General features: G+C 38.3%; 1 protein-coding gene across 1 annotated transcript; it reads right to left on the bottom strand.

Moving 5' to 3' along the window:
* Window positions 1-2030: 2030 nt before the first annotated feature.
* Window positions 2031-16603, bottom strand: LOC127078744 (ATP-dependent RNA helicase DEAH12, chloroplastic). Its single transcript, XM_051019177.1, has 3 exons — window positions 15744-16603; window positions 2501-2930; window positions 2031-2100 (listed from the first exon to the last, which is right to left on the bottom strand). The coding sequence occupies exons 1-3, from the start codon at window positions 16429-16431 to the stop codon at window positions 2031-2033; spliced, it is 1188 nt and encodes a 395-aa protein (XP_050875134.1). The 5' UTR covers window positions 16432-16603.
* Between the last annotated feature and the right edge of the window lie 1366 nt (window positions 16604-17969).

The raw sequence follows: 17969 nt of genomic DNA, 5'->3' as shown, positions 1-17969 counted from the left end.
AGGGGAATAGAACACCATACTATAACAGGTCTCATTTATTCTTCTCAATTCTTACTCTTTTTTTCCCTATGTTTCTTAAATTACATTAAGATATCTCACTATACTTATGCAAATCATCCTTTGTCCCGTTCATAAAGAGCATTAGAATTTATAAACCACCTTAAGCTCTTAATAAGAGTTTGGTATAAAACATCAAAATGATACAATTGTCACTCCTATGATTCTATGAACCTAACAATAACAACAAAAAAAAACAAAAAAAGTTATAACCATGAAATAGAAACTATAAACTTAGAAATAATCAATTGATCTTTTTGTTCATATGCTTCACAAGCTGACCCATCTGAAACCTCCAATACACAAAATATACCATGCCAAATCCAATCATCACATAAAGCCAAACATTCTCTCCCTCACTCTCCTTTGGTGACATAATCTCCTCAATTCTAAAACCCTCCCTCTCTGAATTCCCCGAAACACCCTCCAAAAAATACCCATACAACACATACATCTTATCCCTCCCTCTCGAAACAACCGAAGTAGGGTACCCTTCACTCTCAAGGTCAATTTTGTCATAAACCACACCCTACCCCCATCCATTATTACTCTTCAGAAGCCACAACTTATTCGCTTGCGGTGAAAACACCAAAACGACACCGTCACTTCTAAAAACGACGCCATCAGGACGCGTGAGATCCTCGTTGAGAAGTACGTGCCTGGCTGTACCTTCGTCCGCATCAACCTTGAAAACCTTACCTGTATTGGATTGCACCACCAAGAGATAATCCTCGCTGCTAACGTAAGCAATACCGTTGAGCCCGATGTAACTATACGGTGTGTCGCGGTCCACCGGATGTTCGGTGAACCTCGGCGATTTTGAGAATATTGAAGCTTCTCCTTTCACGTTGACTTTCCAGATGTAGTTGCCGATGGAGTTTGTGACGTAAGCGTTGCCGTTGTAATCAACAGCGACGTCGTTTGCGAGGGCTTCTTCATCGATGGGGAGAGGGGAGAGGAAGAGGCGGTTGCCGGATTTTAGGTCGTAGGCGGCGAGAGCGTTGAAAGGAGGAAGTGGTTTGACGGTGTGGATTACAGCGAGGACGCGGTTGTTGCGTGAATCGATTGTTATACCTACAACGGTGATGTTTTTGGGGAGAGAGGTACCGGAGATTAGGGTTTCGATTATGCCAGCGTCGGAGATTGATGAGATGGTGCGGTGACGGAGGGATCCGACGAGGAAGTGTTGTTTTAAAGGGTCCCACGCTAGGGATTCTGGATAGAGGTTTGGTGATTGGAAATTGATGACGTGGGAGTTTTCGGCGAGGGCTTTGATTATCGGAGTTGAAGTTTGGAGGAAGAGGAGGAGGACGACGACGACGGTGGTGTATGAAGTAAGGGAGTGATTGGATGAGTGAATTGGCATGGTGAGATTTTGAGAGCTGTGTTTTTGGGTTTGAAACTTTATTCCAAGTAGCGGCTGAAGTTAAGTGTATGGGTCTTCATCTCATGATGATCTATCTATAAAATTATACTATATTCTTTAATCGGAGAGGATTTTGAATCTTTAGAGTTTGAAAAAGAGAAATTAAAGGTCAGATTGTTTTGTTTTTAAAAAATGATTTTTATACTATTTATTTAAAAAAAATATATAAATAAAAAGAATTATTAAAAAATTACTTTTAATAATTATTCTAAAAATATTATTTTAGATATTTAATTATTTTATTTTAAAAAATTAGATATTAAATATTTTTAAATTATTTAATTTTGAAACTATTTTTCAAATAGTATTTTATAAAAATCATTTTTGAGATATAACTTTTTAATACATTGTATTTCAATTATATTTTGATCTTCAATAATTATGTTTATATTATTATACATCTTAGAATTCTCAAAGACCGAGCTTTTCTAGGTCGAGTATAAAAAGGCGAACAAGTCGGATTGCATAAATCGTTAGTAGGTCGGTTCTCGGAGAACATTGTTACAAGACGTAAGCAAGTCGGATCTGATCACAAAGTGACTCTACTCTAGTATATGAATAAGTCGGAAACGGTCTCTGAAAGGGTGTCAGGGGGCAACATAATGTTAGTGTAAGCCCTAGAGGCCAATACTTTAGGTACTTGTATCGAATTATTTATTAATAATAAAAGGCATTTTCTTTATTATGGTTGATTAATAAAGTCCCTGGAATAGATAGTCCGTTTAATGTATTAAGTGTGACTTAATCATGAGAGCACATTAAATATAAGGACACTACTCTTAAAGTATACGTAGTCGAGCTTTATTGTGAAGTGGGATAACATTAAAGCATTGAGACTATTATGTTTGTAGACTGGTGATCACATCTCATGGATCATGGATAAAAAGTTATCAAGTCTTAAACATATGTATGAATATTAAGAGTAATATTTATACCGGATTAACCCGCTATGAGAATACTATATAGAAAGTTATGCAAAGTGTCATAAGTTATTCTCATGGTGATAATGGTGTATACCACTCTATATTGACATCATTTTTATCACATATAACTATGCCAAATCCTCTGCTAAGTTTGCGAGGCCAGAAAATTCTTGCTTTAACTTCAGGAAATAAAAATGTTTTATCCCCTCCCATAGCTGATTGTGAAGGAAGTATTTTCAAGTTCGAGCCGCAAAACTCGTCTCCATCCAGCTCAACGGCTCTTTTGGCAGCATCAGGGGACAAAAATGTTATCTTGCCCCACTTTTCTCTATCTGGAGGATCCTTCCCCATTCCTTGGAACTTGTACACAACACATATAGAACCTGAGGTATTCTTTTCAAAAAACATCAGGAGCTCCTTGTCATCAATTGCATTTATGTTTGAGTGATACACATCAACACTCAGGGAATGCTTCTCGAGTTCCAGATGCTTTATCTCAGCACCAGACCCAAACAAAGCCATAGGTGATGCAGAACCAGACCCGTGATACAAACATTTTTCCATACATTCTGTGTGTAACCTCTTTTTCTCGTATTCTAAAACATCACTCACCAACATAGTAGCTGTATTCATATCGTGTGAAGCGACATATAACTGGATGAGATTCTCGTCAACTTTCACTTCAACAAAGATTCTTTCATCCAAACAAGCTTTCCTAATACGTGAAACATGACCAAGCAAATTACTGTTGGATTTCCCACAAAATCATTTGAGAAGAATAGTGCCTAAACCAGTCAATGTCTGAGTTTGCAACTTCCGTTCTTCCATCTTGGATACATCAAACCAGGGAGGGGGTTAAAGGACGTATAATGATTGAAACTCAACAACACTAACACATACCAGATATTCATTAGACACTGAGAGAAGGTCACCGAAAACCACCCAACTAGGCTTCTGAGCAAACACGAGCAAGGAAGAAGATGGATGCAGTTGAACATGTTGTCCAGTTTGCGCTACTTCATAACCAAGTTGATTGCGTCCAAAAAACATGGCTACATTTTCAGAAAGTGAGGCCAATATAACCTTTTTCATATTCTTATCATGAACAGAAGGTGTATAAGGATCCCAACGCCAGAAACTTGGAACAACAAAGCCATGTTCACGCTCTAGAAAAGATTCTAACTCGAAAACTATGTCTTGGCATCTCCTCATAGATTTAGCATTGATGATATTTTCCCAACACCACTTATTCCTCCTCTCTTGAGGCAGAGCCTCCCATTTTTTGTACACAGAGAGAAGTGTAAAAAGGTCACCATCAGAATGGCAAAATTGCACTTTGAGACAATCAGATCTTTGCTTATCACCTCATTAATGTAGTTTCTTAGAGCCTTGAGATGAAAACCCCATATTGCAGAATTTATAAATTCTCATTTATCATAGACTCCATCCCACTACAACACAAAAAACAATAAAAAACATGAGTATTACATATCAAAACAGGGGAATAGAACACCATACTATAACATGTCTCATTTATTCTTCTCAATTCTTACTCTTTTTATCCCTATGTTTCTTAAATTACATTAAGATATCTCACTATACTGCTGCAAATCATCCTTTGTCCCGTTCATAAAGAGCATTAGAATTTATAAACCACCTTAAGCTCTTAATAAGAGTTTTCTATAAAACATCAAAATGATACAATTGTCACTCCTATGATTCTATGAACCTAACAATAACAACAAAACAAAACAAAAAAAGTTATAACCATGAAATAGAAACTATAAACTTAGAAATAATCAATTGATCTTTTTGTTCATATGCTTCACAAGCTGACCCATCTGAAACCTCCAATACACAAAATACACCATGCCAAATCCAATCATCACATAAAGCCAAACATTCTCTCCCTCATTATCCTTTGGTGACATAATCTCCTCAATTCTAAAACCCTCCCTCTCTGAATTCCACAAAAGACCCTCCAAAAAATACCCATACAACACATACATCTTATCCTTCCCTCTCAAAACAACCGAAGTAGGGTACCCTTCACTCTCAAGGTCAATTTTTTCATAAACCACACCCTCCCCCCATCCATTATTACTTTTCAGAAGCCACAACTTATTCGCTTGCGGTGAAACCACCAAAATGACACCGTCACTTCTAAAAACGACGCCATCAGGACGCGTGAGATCCTCGTTGAGAAGTACGTGCCTGGCTGTACCGTCGTCCGCATCAACCTTGAAAACCTTACCTGTATTGGATTGCACCACCAAGAGATAATCCTCGCTGCTAACGTAAGCAATACCGTTGAGCCCGATGTAACTATACGGTGTGTCGCGGTCCACCGGATGTTCGGTGAACCTCGACGATTTTGAGAAGATTGAAGCTTCTCCTTTCACGTTGACTTTCCAGATGTAGTTGCCGATGGAGTTCGTGATGTAAGCGTTGCCGTTGTAATCAACAACGACGTCGTTTGCGATGGCTTCTTCATCGGTGGGGAGAGGGGAGAGGAAGAGGCGGTTGCCGGATTTTAGGTCGTAGGTGGCGAGAGCGTTGAAAGGAGGAAGAGGTTTGACGGCGTGGATTACAGCGAGGACGCGGTTGTTGCGTGAATCGACTGTTATACCTACAACGGTGACGTTTTCGGGGAGAGAGGTATCGGAGATTAGGGTTTCGATTATGCCAGCGTCGGAGATTGATGTGATGGTGCGGTGACAGAGGGATCCGACGAGGAAGTGTTGTTTTAAAGGGTCCCACGCTAGGGATTCTGGATAGAGGTTTGGTGATTGGAAATTGATGACGTGGTAGTTTTCAGCGAGGGCTTTGATTATCGGAGTTGAAGTTTGGAGGAAGAGGAGGACGACGACGACGACGGTGGTGTATGAAGTAAGGGAGTGATTGGATGAGTGAATTGGCATGGTGAGGTTTTGAGAGCTGTGTTTTTGGGTTTGAAACTTTATTCCAAGTAGCGGCTGAAGTTAAGTGTATGGGTCTTCATCTCATGATGATCTATCTATAAAATTATACTATATTCTTTAATCGGAGAGGATTTTGAATCTTTAGAGTTTGAAAAAGAGAAATTAAAGGTCATATTGTTTTGTTTTGTTTTGCTTTTAAAAAATGATTTTTATACTATTTATTTTCTTTAAAAAATTATAAATAAAAAAAATAATAAAAAATTACTTTTAATAATTATTCTAAAAATATTATTTTAGATATTTAACTATTTTATTTAAAAAAATTAGATATTAAATATTTTTAAATTATTTAATTTTGAAACTATTTTTCAAATAGTATTTTATAAAAATCATTTTTGAGATATAACTTTTTAATACATTGTATTTCGATTATATTTTGATCTTCAATAATTATGTTTATATTATTATACATCTTAGAATTCTCAAAGACCGAGCTTCTCTAGGTCGAGTATAAAAAGACGAACAAGTCGGATTGCATAAATCGTTAGTAGGTCGGTTCTCAGAGAACATTGTTACAAGACGTAAGCAAGTCGGATCTGATCACATAGTGACTCTACTCTAGTATATGAATAAGTCGGAAACGATCTCTGAAAGGGTGTCAGGGGGCAACATGATGTTGGTGTAAGCCCTAGAGGCCAATACTTTTGGTACTTGTATCGAATTATTTATTAATAATAAAAGGCATTTTCTTTATTATGGTTGATTAATAAATTCCCTGGAATAGATAGTCCGTTTAATGTATTAAGTGTGACTTAATCATGAGAGCACATTAAACATAAGGACACTATTCTTAAAGTATCTGTAGTCGAGCTTTATTGTGAAGTGGGATAACATTAAAGCATTGAGACTATTATGTTTGTAGACTGGTGATCACATCTCATGGATCATGGATAAAAAGTTATCAAGTCTTAAACATAGGTATGAATATTAAGAGTAAGATTTATACCGGATTGACCTCCTATGAGAATACTATATAGAAAGTTATGCAAAGTGTCATAAGTTATTCTCATGGTGATAATGGTGTATACCACTTTATATTGACATCATTTTTATCACATATAACTATGGCGAATCCTCTGCTAAGTCTGCGAGGCCAGAAAATTCTTGCTTTAACTTCAGGAAATAAATATGTTTTATCCCCTCCCATAGCTGATTGTGAAGGAAGTATTTTCAAGTTCGAGCCGCAAAACTCGTCTCCATCCAGCTCAACGACTCTTTTGGCAGCATTAGGGGACAAAAATGTTATCTTGCCCTACTTTTCTCTATCTGGAGGATCCTTCCCCATTCCTTGGAACTTGTACACAACACATATAGAACCTGAGGTATTCTTTTCAAAAAACATCAGGAGCTCCTTGTCATCAATTGCATTTATGTTTGAGTGATACACATCAACACTCAGGGAATGCTTCTCGAGTTCCAGATGCTTTATCTCAGCACCAGACCCAAACAAAGCCATAGGTGATGCAGAACCAGACCCGTGATACAAACATTTTTCCATATATTCTGTGCGTAACCTCTTTTTCTCGTATTCTAAAACATCATTCACCAACATAGTAGCTGTATTCATATCGTGTGAAGCGGCATATAACTGGATGAGATTCTCGTCAACTTTCACTTCAACAAAGATTCTTTCATCCAAACAAGCTTTCCTAATACGTGAAACATGACCAAGCAAATTACTGTTGGATTTCCCACAAAATCTTTTGAGAAGAATAGTGCCAAAACCAGTCAATGTCTTAGTTTGCAACTTCCGTTCTTCCATCTTGGATACATCAAACGAGGGAGGGGGTTGAAGATCGTATAATGATTGAAACTCAACAGCACTAACACAGACCAGATATTCATTAGACACTGAGAGAAGGTCACCGAAAACCACCCAACTAGGCTTCTGAGCAAACACGAGCAAGGAAGAAGATGGATGCAGTTGAACATGTTGTCCAGTTTGCGCTACTTCATAACCATGTTGATTGCGTCCAGAAAATATGGCTACATTTTCAGAAAGTGAGGCCAGTATAACCTTTATCATATTCTTATCATGAACAGAAGGTGTATGAGGATCCCAACACCAGTAACTTGGAACAACAAAGCCATGTTCACGCTCTAGAAAAGATTCTAACTCGAAAACTGTGTCTTGGTATCTCCTCATAGATTTAGCATTGATGCTATTTTCCCAACACCACTTATTCCTCCTCTCTTGAGGCAGAGCCTCATATTCTTTGTACATAGAGAGAAGTGTAAAAAGGTCACCATCAGAATGGCAAAATTGCACTTTGAGACAATCAGATCTTTGCTTATCACCTCATCAATGTAGTTTCTTAGAGCCTTGAGATGAAAACCCCATACTGCAAAATTTATAAATTCTCATTTATCATAGACTCCATCCCACTACAGCACAAAAAACAATAAAAAAAAACATGAGTATTACATATAAAAACAGGGGAATAGAACACCATACTATAACAGGTCTCATTTATTCTTCTCAATTCTTACTCTTTTTATCCCTATGTTTCTTAAATTACATTAAGATATCTCACTATACTGCTGCAAATCATCCTTTGTCCCGTTCATAAAGAGCATTAGAATTTATAAACCACCTTAAGCTCTTAATAAGAGTTTGGTATAAAACATCAAAATGATACAATTGTCACTCCTATGATTCTATGAACCTAACAATAACAACAAAACAAAACAAAAAAAGTTATAACCATGAAATAGAAACTATAAACTTAGAAATAATCAATTGATCTTTTTGTTCATATGCTTCACAAGCTGACCCATCTGAAACCTCCAATACACAAAATACACCATGCCAAATCCAATCATCACATAAAGCCAAACATTCTCTCCCTCACTCTCCTTTGGTGACATAATCTCCTCAATTCTAAAACCCTCCCTCTCTGAATTCCCCAAAAGACCCTCCAAAAAATACCCATACAACACATACATCTTATCCCTCCCTCTCAAAACAACCGAAGTAGGGTACCCTTCACTCTCAAGGTCAATTTTGTCATAAACCACACCCTCCCCCCATCCATTATTACTCTTCAGAAGCCACAACTTATTCTCTTGCGGTGAAACCATCAAAACGACACCGTCACTTCTGAAAACGACGCCATCAGGACGCGTGAGATCCTCGTTGAGAAGTACGTGCCTGGCTGTACCGTCGTCCGCATCAACCTTGAAAGCCTTACCTGTATTGGATTGCACCACCAAGAGATAATCCCCGCTGCTGACGTAAGCAATACCGTTGAGCCCGATGTAACTATACGGTGTGTCACGGTCCATCGGATGTTCGGTGAACCTCGGCGATTTTGAGAAGATTGAAGCTTCTCCTTTCACGTTGACTTTCCAGATGTAGTTGCCGATGGAGTTCGTGACGTAAGCGTTGCCGTTGTAATCAACAACGACATTGTTTGCGAGGGCTTCTTCATCGGTGGGGAGAGGGGAGAGGAAGAGGCGGTTGCCGGATTTTAGGTCGTAGGCGGCGAGAGCGTTGAAAGGAGGAAGAGGTTTGACGGCGTGGATTACAGCGAGGACGCGGTTGTTGCGTGTATCGACTGTTATACCTACAACGGTGAGGTTTTCGGGGAGAGAGGTATCAGAGATTAGGGTTTCGATTATGCCAGCGTCGGAGATTGATGAGATGGTGCGGTGACGGAGGGATCCGACGAGGAAGTGTTGTTTTGAAGGGTCCCACGCTAGTGATTCTGGATAGAGGTTTGGTGATTGGAAATTGGTGACGTGGGAGTTTTCGGCGAGGGCTTTGATTATCAGAGTTGAAGTTTGGAGGAAGAGGAGGAGGAGGACGACGACGGTGGTGTATGAAGTAAGGGAGTGATTGGATGAGTGAATTGGCATGGTGAGGTTTTGAGAGCTGTGTTTTTGGGTTTGAAACTTTATTCCAAGTAGCGGCTGAAGTTAAGTGTATGGGTCTTCATCTCATGATGATCTATCTATAAAATTATACTATATTCTTTAATCGGAGAGGATTTTGAATCTTTAGAGTTTGAAAAAGAGAAATTAAAGGTCAGATTGTTTTGTTTTGTTTTGCTTTTAAAAAATGATTTTTATACTATTTACTTTTTAAAAAATTGTAAATAAAAAAATTAATAAAAAATTACTTTTAATAATTATTCTAAAAATATTATTTTAGATATTTAATTATTTTATTTAAAAAATTAGATATTAAATATTTTAAATTATTTAATTTTGAAACTATTTTTCAAATAGTATTTTATAAAAATCATTTTTGAGATATAACTTTTTAATACATTGTATTTCGATTATATTTTGATCTTCAATAATTATGTTTATATTATTATACATCTTAGAATTCTCAAAGACCGAGCTTTTCTAGGTCGAGTATAAAAAGGCGAACAAGTTGGATTGCATAAATCGTTAGTAGGTCCGTGTAACACCTCAAAATTTGCCCTCCTCTCTTGGGACTAGCTTAACATATTGCATATCATCTTTAGGACATTAGTCATTGCATATTGCATATCATGTGGCAACATTGTGCAAGTTATCCTCCTAAGTCTTGGTCAGAAGATAGGAGGTTGATATTCAAGCTGAGGGTTTCATTGACTGGATCATTAATCATCTGAGGGTGTGTGATTCAAATTAGGGTTTCTTGATTTCTCAAGGGGATGAGCTTCCTCTTGGTTGAAATGGCACATCATCATCATCATGGTTTTGCCATCACCAAGAGATTGATCAGATGCCTTGAGATTAGGGTTTTGACCTCTAGTCACCCCTAATCAGTTGCATTGGGTCAATCAGGGCTTGTGAAGGAGATGAGGTTTTCAATGGATATGAGGATCATCATATCATTATATTGAGCTTATGGAAGCTAGGGTTTCATCATTGAGCCATTTCATCAGAAGTTTGAGGCTCAAGTTGATCAATGCACAGCCAATTCATCTATCAGTCAACAAAAGTCAATTATGGTCAACTGTGCCTGAATTGAGGGATTTGGAGGTGGGAGAGAGTTAGATACACTTCATTCATGTCTAAACAAGTTTCATTTGACATTTCAAACATCAAGAATGAAGAAAATAAAGTCAGATGGAAACTTTCCAAAAATAGAAAGTGACTTGTAATTGAAATTTGCCAAAAATGGAAAGTTTTTCTCCTCAAAATTACATGTCCAAAAATGCTTCAAATGAAATTTTGTCCAACATGAAAGTTGTAGATCTTGCTCTCACCTTTCCAAAAAGTCCAAGAACATGAATTTCTCATGTGTGGTTGGCAAGTTATGGATTGATCATTGTCCAAAAAAGTTGAATTTCAAAGTGGCATAACTTTTGATTCACAAGGCCAAATTGAGTGAGGTTTCTTTGAGCAAACTCCATTTGACATGTACTATCATAATCCATCATTATATTTCATGAAAACTCATCACATAAAAAGTCCATTTTTTAAGTGAACCAATTTTGAATTTGGAGGGAAAAAGTGCATTTTGAGAAATAAGCCTTGTTTTCACATGATTCCTTTTGCAATAGCTCACCAATGTTATTTGAAACTTGCTGCAACAAAGAAAATCCACTGTTACATTGGTTTGGCATAAGTGAGGGTGAATTGGCTAATTGGCCATTTTAGCATAAAAGTGCATTTTCACTAATCACTCATATTTGGCTAAACTTGATTAACAAAATGGATTAAGCTGTGCTATATATTGCTAATCATAACAGAAAATCAGATTAACATTCATTCATCTCAGATCTAGATCCAAAATTGCACAATTCTCTCAACTTTTCATCTTTACTTTTTTGCAATTTCTTCACAAACCTAGCCAAGATCTTCATTGATTCATCACCTTCAAGCATTGTAGAAGCTTTTGCAAGCAAGGATTCATCCACATTCGAGCAAATCATGGACTGTTAAAGTAAGGTGCAATAATGGCAAGTTGAGATTTCATCAAGATCGTGCATAATCAACACACAAACCTTGTTCCATTCATCTTCCACATCATCATAGAAGTTCTGTTTTCATGTTACAAGGCCTAAAACGCGCGATTCACAACTGTCATCATCTTGAAGGCCAGATTTCGACCTTAATGATTCTTGAAATTGTTTGATGCTTCTTGTAGATCTTTCTTAGTAGATCATTCTGCACTTTGAACCACTAAATTTGGTTGAGAAACAAGGAAGTTATGATGATTTGAAGTTTTGTGCTCAAATATGTTTTGATTCGATTCTCTTAAATTAGGATGAATTAGGATTAATGGATGTGATATTGTGAATGTGCATTGAAAGACCTTTCCATTGATATAAGGTTTGTGTGATTTGGTGAACATTTGTTCTTGGACCTATGAACATATGATGAACATGAAGAACGTGTGAAAATTTTCCAGAAAGTGTTGCTAGATCCATATTTTCGCTACTGTTCATGCTGGGAGTGTTAGCGCGTGCGTTTTTAAAATGGACCTCCCTTCGATCCTTCGCCCAAGCGTTTCCTCTTTTTTGCTTTGCCATTTATTTCAACCATATGCTACATATTTCACATGCTTTATTTCATTTTTTTATTTTTTCCCTTGCTTCCAAAATTCATAACTCATGAAATAATTGTCCAAATTGAATGAAATTTTTTGTGCCATGATCCTTGTAGTCTCTTCAATTTAATGGATATTTTTGCAAAAATTATGCATGTGTGGATTTCTGTTTTGGCTAGGGTTTGTATGAACATATGTTTGCTTGCACATTGCTTGGTGTTTGGCTTGTAAAATGATGATGCTTAATTGGAAATTCTTGAAATTTTGTATGCATATTCTAGACACCTTAAGGAGCATTTTGATATGTGGTTTGTGATTTTTGAGTTTCTGGATTGTGAGATATGATCATTTGAATCTAGGTGTGACAATTTGTGTCACACCATTTCATGTCCAACTTAGGGATTTTTATTACCATGCCAAATGAACTTGAAATGAGCTGAATTTTTGCATGTTGACTCTCTTGGATGTTAGGTTCACATGTGAACTTTTGTGGAATTTTTGGATGTGTTTCCTATTTGATTGAGAATTTCCTTTCTGTTTGACCAAATGTGGACTTTTTGTGAGTCATGTTCTTAAATGTCTTGTGAAATTCTGGATATGTATTGGATGGACCTGAAAGTTTGTGGAGTGATTATAGACACATTGAAGTTTGCCATGGTTTTGGTTTGGTGCATTTATCATGTTCCTACATTGTTTTATGCTTTCTTTAAGTTGATGCATGATATTGTGCCTTGTTTGGACTTGTTTGAGCATGCCTTAACTTGATGAATTTAATTGACTTGCTTCCCATTATCCAATTGGCTTGAAATTTGGTGTGATGATTGTGTATTAAATGTTGTTTAGCCATGAATTTTCTGGAGATTTATTGAATTGTTTTGGATTGAGTTTGAATTGATTCATTCTGTTTGGTCCAATGAGCTTCTAGATGACATGCTTTGCCCTAATTGCTTCATGAAATGATAATGGTTGATGATATGAACATGAGACCAATTGGACATGATTCTAATTTGATTGAACTTGATTTTTGATAGATTTCATGTTCTGTTTTGAACTTTTGCTTCCTCTTTGACCCTAGGCTTTGTCCTAGGGGTTTGCTTCTCATGTTTGAGTTGTGTTTCAGGACAAAAGGCAAATGGAATGGAGGAATTAATGCATTTTGTTTAAGTTGCTCATTTGGATGATGTTGATTAACATTAATTTTGTTTTGTAGGTGGTTTCTAATTCATTTGTGTTGAGCATTGGCTTATGCTTTGCTTAATGCATTGCTTGTGTATAGTTAACTGTTAACTTGTAATTGTCTGTTTAACTGTTTGAGCTGTGTACTGATCATGCTAGATTGATTTCAGGTACATTAGTTGCTTGAGTTCTTTTGAACTTGCTTGTGCTGTTGCTTGGTTGTATAAACCAATTGAGGTAGAATTTCTTTTCTCCATGTAGTCTGGAAGACCTGGCCTGTTACTTGGCCAGGCACCTGTCTGAAGTCCTCCTTAAGAGGCAATGCCTGTGATTGTTTATTTTTGTCCCCAAGCAGGAAAAGACCTTGATTAAGGCAATTGGCAGATACAAGAGATGTGCAATCCATCTCCTTCTATTCTGTTGAGTCGTCCCTCTGCTCACACAACTGGTGTTGATGCATTGTGGACATTAACCCAAGATCCTTGTACAGTTGTACAGTTGAGTCAGTGTCATAAGTGTAGAAGGGTTCCCACTTTCTGAACCCACACTTCATTGTCTGAAGCTCTCCCTGGCCAGGGATAAGAGCTGTGAGGCACACCCCTCACTTCCTATTTCATCTGCTTCACCCTAACTCTCAATGTTAAGGTTAAGAGCTAACATCACCCTGACACAGTTGTGTTGCTTTTGCAACTTAACCCTTGATTGAGCCCACCTTGTTTGTATATAGTGTGTGCTAACTGTGAATGTTTGCTTTGTTCTGATTATGCTTGCATGCTTGCTTTGCCTGGTTAGGATAGCTTGCTGTTGTGCAAGTAGATAGAAAACTCAACCTAGGACCATTGTGGAATACATGATAACTATTAGGCTCGAGTCAGTCTCCCTTTTAGTTTGTCATTTCCCAGTCTTTGGTTAGGAGAAAGTTTCTCCCCTATTTAGGGGAACTACGTTGCCCTGATCCTCATACCAGATGAGGTACGTAGGCAGGAGGTCGCACGAGATCTCTCCGGGCACCCTTTTTGTTTTTCACCCTTTTTGTTTTCAAACCCTTTTCCTTTTTGTGTGTGTTTGCTTGACAGTTGCTAGGCTCGAGTTCCCGACTCCTTAGTAGCTTGTTGCTTGTTTGTTCTTGTGTGTTTTAGGAGACGGATGTAAGCCCAGCCATTGGCAGTCCGTATCCTCTTGTTGTGTGCTTGGAGTCCGGTATAAGTCCATCAAGTGGCATCTGGTTTCCAGTGTGGGTTTGTTCGGGTTCGGAAGCTGATGTAAGTCCAGCGATTGGCATTCGGGTTCCATGTTTGCCTGTTTGTGTGTTTGTTTGATGTCTTAGCGTCTGTGCGTGTGTTTGTTTCGGCGTGCGTGAGCCGAACTACGGTAGCTCTGATTCTCGTTCCAGACGAGATACGTAGGCATAGGATGCGATGTCCTAGCGAGCCCTCTTCCCCCTCTTTCCACCTGTGTTGTTTTCAGTGTGTGTGTGTGATGTTTGTTTTAGCAACCTTAATCTATCTTTTGAGCGTGGATCCCGTAGAGTACTACGGATGCGTAGGGGTGCTAATACCTTCCCTTCGCATAACCGACTCCCGTACCCTTTCTCTTTGGTCGCGAGACCATGCTTTTCCAGGTTTACTCTGAGCGTTTCCTTTCCCTCTTTGGGATAAATAACGCACGGTGGCGGCTCTGTGTTGTTTTGTTTTAGCCCGCCGGTTGTTTTTCGCGGATGCGACAGTCGGTTCTCGGAGAACATTGTTACAAGACGTAAGCAAGTCGGATCTGATCACATAGTGACTCTACTCTAGTATATGAATAAGTCGGAAACGGTCTCTGGAAGGGTGTCAGGGGGCAACATGATGTTGGTGTAAGCCCTAGAGGCCAATACTTTTGGTACTTGTATCGAATTATTTATTAATAATAAAAGGCATTTTCTTTATTATGGTTGATTAATAAAGTCCCTGGAATAGATAGTCCATTTAATGTATTAAGTGTGACTTAATCATGAGAGCACATTAAACATAAGGACACTATTATTAAAGTATCCGTAGTCGAGCTTTATTGTGAAGTGGGATAACATTAAAGCATTGAGACTATTATGTTTGTAGACCGGTGATCACATCTCATGGATCATGGATAAAAAGTTATCAAGTCTTAAACATAGGTATGAATATTAAGAGTAATATTTATACCGGATTGACCCGCTATTAGAATACTATATAGAAAGTTATGCAAAGTGTCATAAGTTATTCTCATGGTGATAATGGTGTATACCACTCTATATTGACATCATTTTTATCACATATAACTATGCCAAATCCTCTGCTAAGTCTGCGAGGCCAGAAAATTCTTGCTTTAACTTCAGGAAATAAAAATGTTTTATCCCCTCCCATAGCTGATTGTGAAGGAAGTATTTTCAAGTTCGAGCTGCAAAACTCGTCTCCATCCAGCTCAACGGCTCTTTTGGCAGCATCAGGGGACAAAAATGTTATCTTGCCCCACTTTTCTCTATCTGGAGGATCCTTCCCCATTCCTTGGAACTTGTACACAACACATATAGAACCTGAGGTATTCTTTTCAAAAAACATCAGGAGCTCTGTCATCAATTGCATTTATGTTTGAGTGATACACATCAACACTCAGGGAATGCTTCTCGAGTTCCAGATGCTTTATCTCAGCACCAGACCCAAACAAAGCCATAGGTGATGCAGAACCAGACCCGTGATACAAACATTTTTCCATACATTCTGTGCGTAACCTCTTTTTCTCGTATTCTAAAACATCACTCACCAACATAGTAGCTGTATTCATATCGTGTGAAGCGGCATATAACTGGATGAGATTCTCGTCAACTTTCACTTCAACAAAGATTCTTTCATCCAAACAAGCTTTCCTAATACGTGAAACATGACCAAGCAAATTACTGTTGGATTTCCCACAAAATCTTTTGAGAAGAATAGTGCCAAAACCATTCAATGTCTTAGTTTGCAACTTTCGTTCTTCCATCTTGGATACATCAAACGAGGGAGGGGGTTGAAGGTCGTATAATGATTGAAACTCAACAGCACTAACACAGACCAGATATTCATTAGACACTGAGAGAAGGTCACCGAAAACCACCCAACTAGGCTTCTGAGCAAACACGAGCAAGGAAGAAGATGGATGCAGTTGAACATGTTGTCCAGTTTGCGCTACTTCATAACCAAGTTGATTGCGTCTAGAAAACATGGCTACATTTTCAGAAAGTGAGGCCAGTATAACCTTTTTCATATTCTTATCATGAACAGAAGGTGTATGAGGATCCCAACGCCAGTAACTTGGAACAATAAAGCCATGTTCACGCTCTAGAAAAGATTCTAACTCGAAAACTGTGTCTTGGCATCTCCTCATAGATTTAGCATTGATGCTATTTTCCCAACACCACTTATTCCTCCTCTCTTGAGGCAGAGCCTCCCATTCTTTGTACACAGAGAGAAGTGTAAAAAGGTCACCATCAGAATGGCAAAATTGCACTTTGAGACAATCAGATCTTTGCTTATCACCTCATCAATGTAGTTTCTTAGAGCCTTGAGATGAAAACCCCATACTGCAGAATATATAAATTCTCATTTATCATAGACTCCATCCCACTACAGTACAAAAAACAATAAAAAAAACATGAGTATTACATATCAAAACAGGGGAATAGAACACCATACTATAACAGGTCTCATTTATTCTTCTCAATTCTTACTCTTTTTATCCCTATGTTTCTTAAATTACATTAAGATATCTCACTATACTGCTGCAAATCATCCTTTGTCCCGTTCATAAAGAGCATTAGAATTTATAAACCACCTTAAGCTCTTAATAAGAGTTTGGTATAAAACATCAAAATGATACAATTGTCACTCCTATGATTCTATGAACCTAACAATAACAACAAAAAAAAACAAAAAAAGTTATAACCATGAAATAGAAACTATAAACTTAGAAATAATCAATTGATCTTTTTGTTCATATGCTTCACAAGATGACCCATCTGAAACCTCCAATACACAAAATACACCATGCCAAATCCAATCATCACATAAAGCCAAACATTCTCTCCCTCACTCTCCTTTGGTGACATAATCTCCTCAATTCTAAAACCCTCCCTCTCTGAATTCCCCAAAAGACCCTCCAAAAAATACCCATACAACACATACATCTTATCCCTCCCTCTCGAAACAACCGAAGTAGGGTACCCTTCACTCTCAAGGTCAATTTTGTCATAAACCACACCCTCCCTCCATCCATTTTTACTCTTCAGAAGCCACAAATTATTCGCTTGCGGTGAAACCACCAAAACGACACCGTCACTTCTAAAAACGACGCCATCAGGACGCGTGAGATCCTCGTTGAGAAGTACGTGCCTGGCTGTACCGTCGTCCGCATCAACCTTAAAAACCTTACCTGTATTGGATTGCACCACCAAGAGATAATCCCCGCTGCTGACGTAAGCAATACCGTTGAGCCCGATGTAACTATACGGTGTGTCGCGGTCCACCGGATGTTCGGTGAACCTCGGCGATTTTGAGAAGATTGAAGCTTCTCCTTTCACGTTGACTTTCCAGATATAGTTGCCGATGGAGTTCGTGACGTAAGCGTTGCCGTTGTAATCAACAACGACATTGTTTGCGAGGGCTTCTTCATCGGTGGGGAGAGGGGAGAGGAAGAGGCGGTTGCCGTATTTTAGGTCGTAGGCGGCGAGAGCGTTGAAAGGAGGAAGAGGTTTGACGGCGTGGATTACAGCTAGGACGCGCTTGTTGCGTGAATCGACTGTTATACCTACAACGGTGACGTTTTCGGGGAGAGAGGTATCAGAGATTAGGGTTTCGATTATGCCAGCGTCGGAGATTGATGAGATGGTGAGGTGACGGAGGGATCCGACGAGGAAGTGTTGTTTT

This window comes from Lathyrus oleraceus, chromosome 5 (assembly GCF_024323335.1).
Source record: "Lathyrus oleraceus cultivar Zhongwan6 chromosome 5, CAAS_Psat_ZW6_1.0, whole genome shotgun sequence".
In the NCBI taxonomy this organism is placed as follows: Eukaryota; Viridiplantae; Streptophyta; class Magnoliopsida; order Fabales; family Fabaceae; genus Lathyrus; species Lathyrus oleraceus.
The sequence above is the reverse complement of the archived record's forward strand: the minus strand, read 5'-3'. Positions and strand labels throughout refer to the sequence as shown.

Bases quoted from the DNA above. Each gene is read 5' to 3' on its own strand.
- LOC127078744 (XM_051019177.1), bottom strand. From the start codon at position 16,431: ATGAGGAGATGCCAAGACACAGTTTTCGAGTTAGAATCTTTTCTAGAG. The intron at 2,931-15,743 runs CTATGGCTTTGT...GTTCTGCATCAC, and splicing joins CGGGTCTGGTTCTGCATCAC to CTATGGCTTTGTTTGGGTCT. The intron at 2,101-2,500 runs GTATACACCATT...ATTGGCCTCTAG, and splicing joins AATGATGTCAATATAGAGTG to GGCTTACACTAACATTATGT.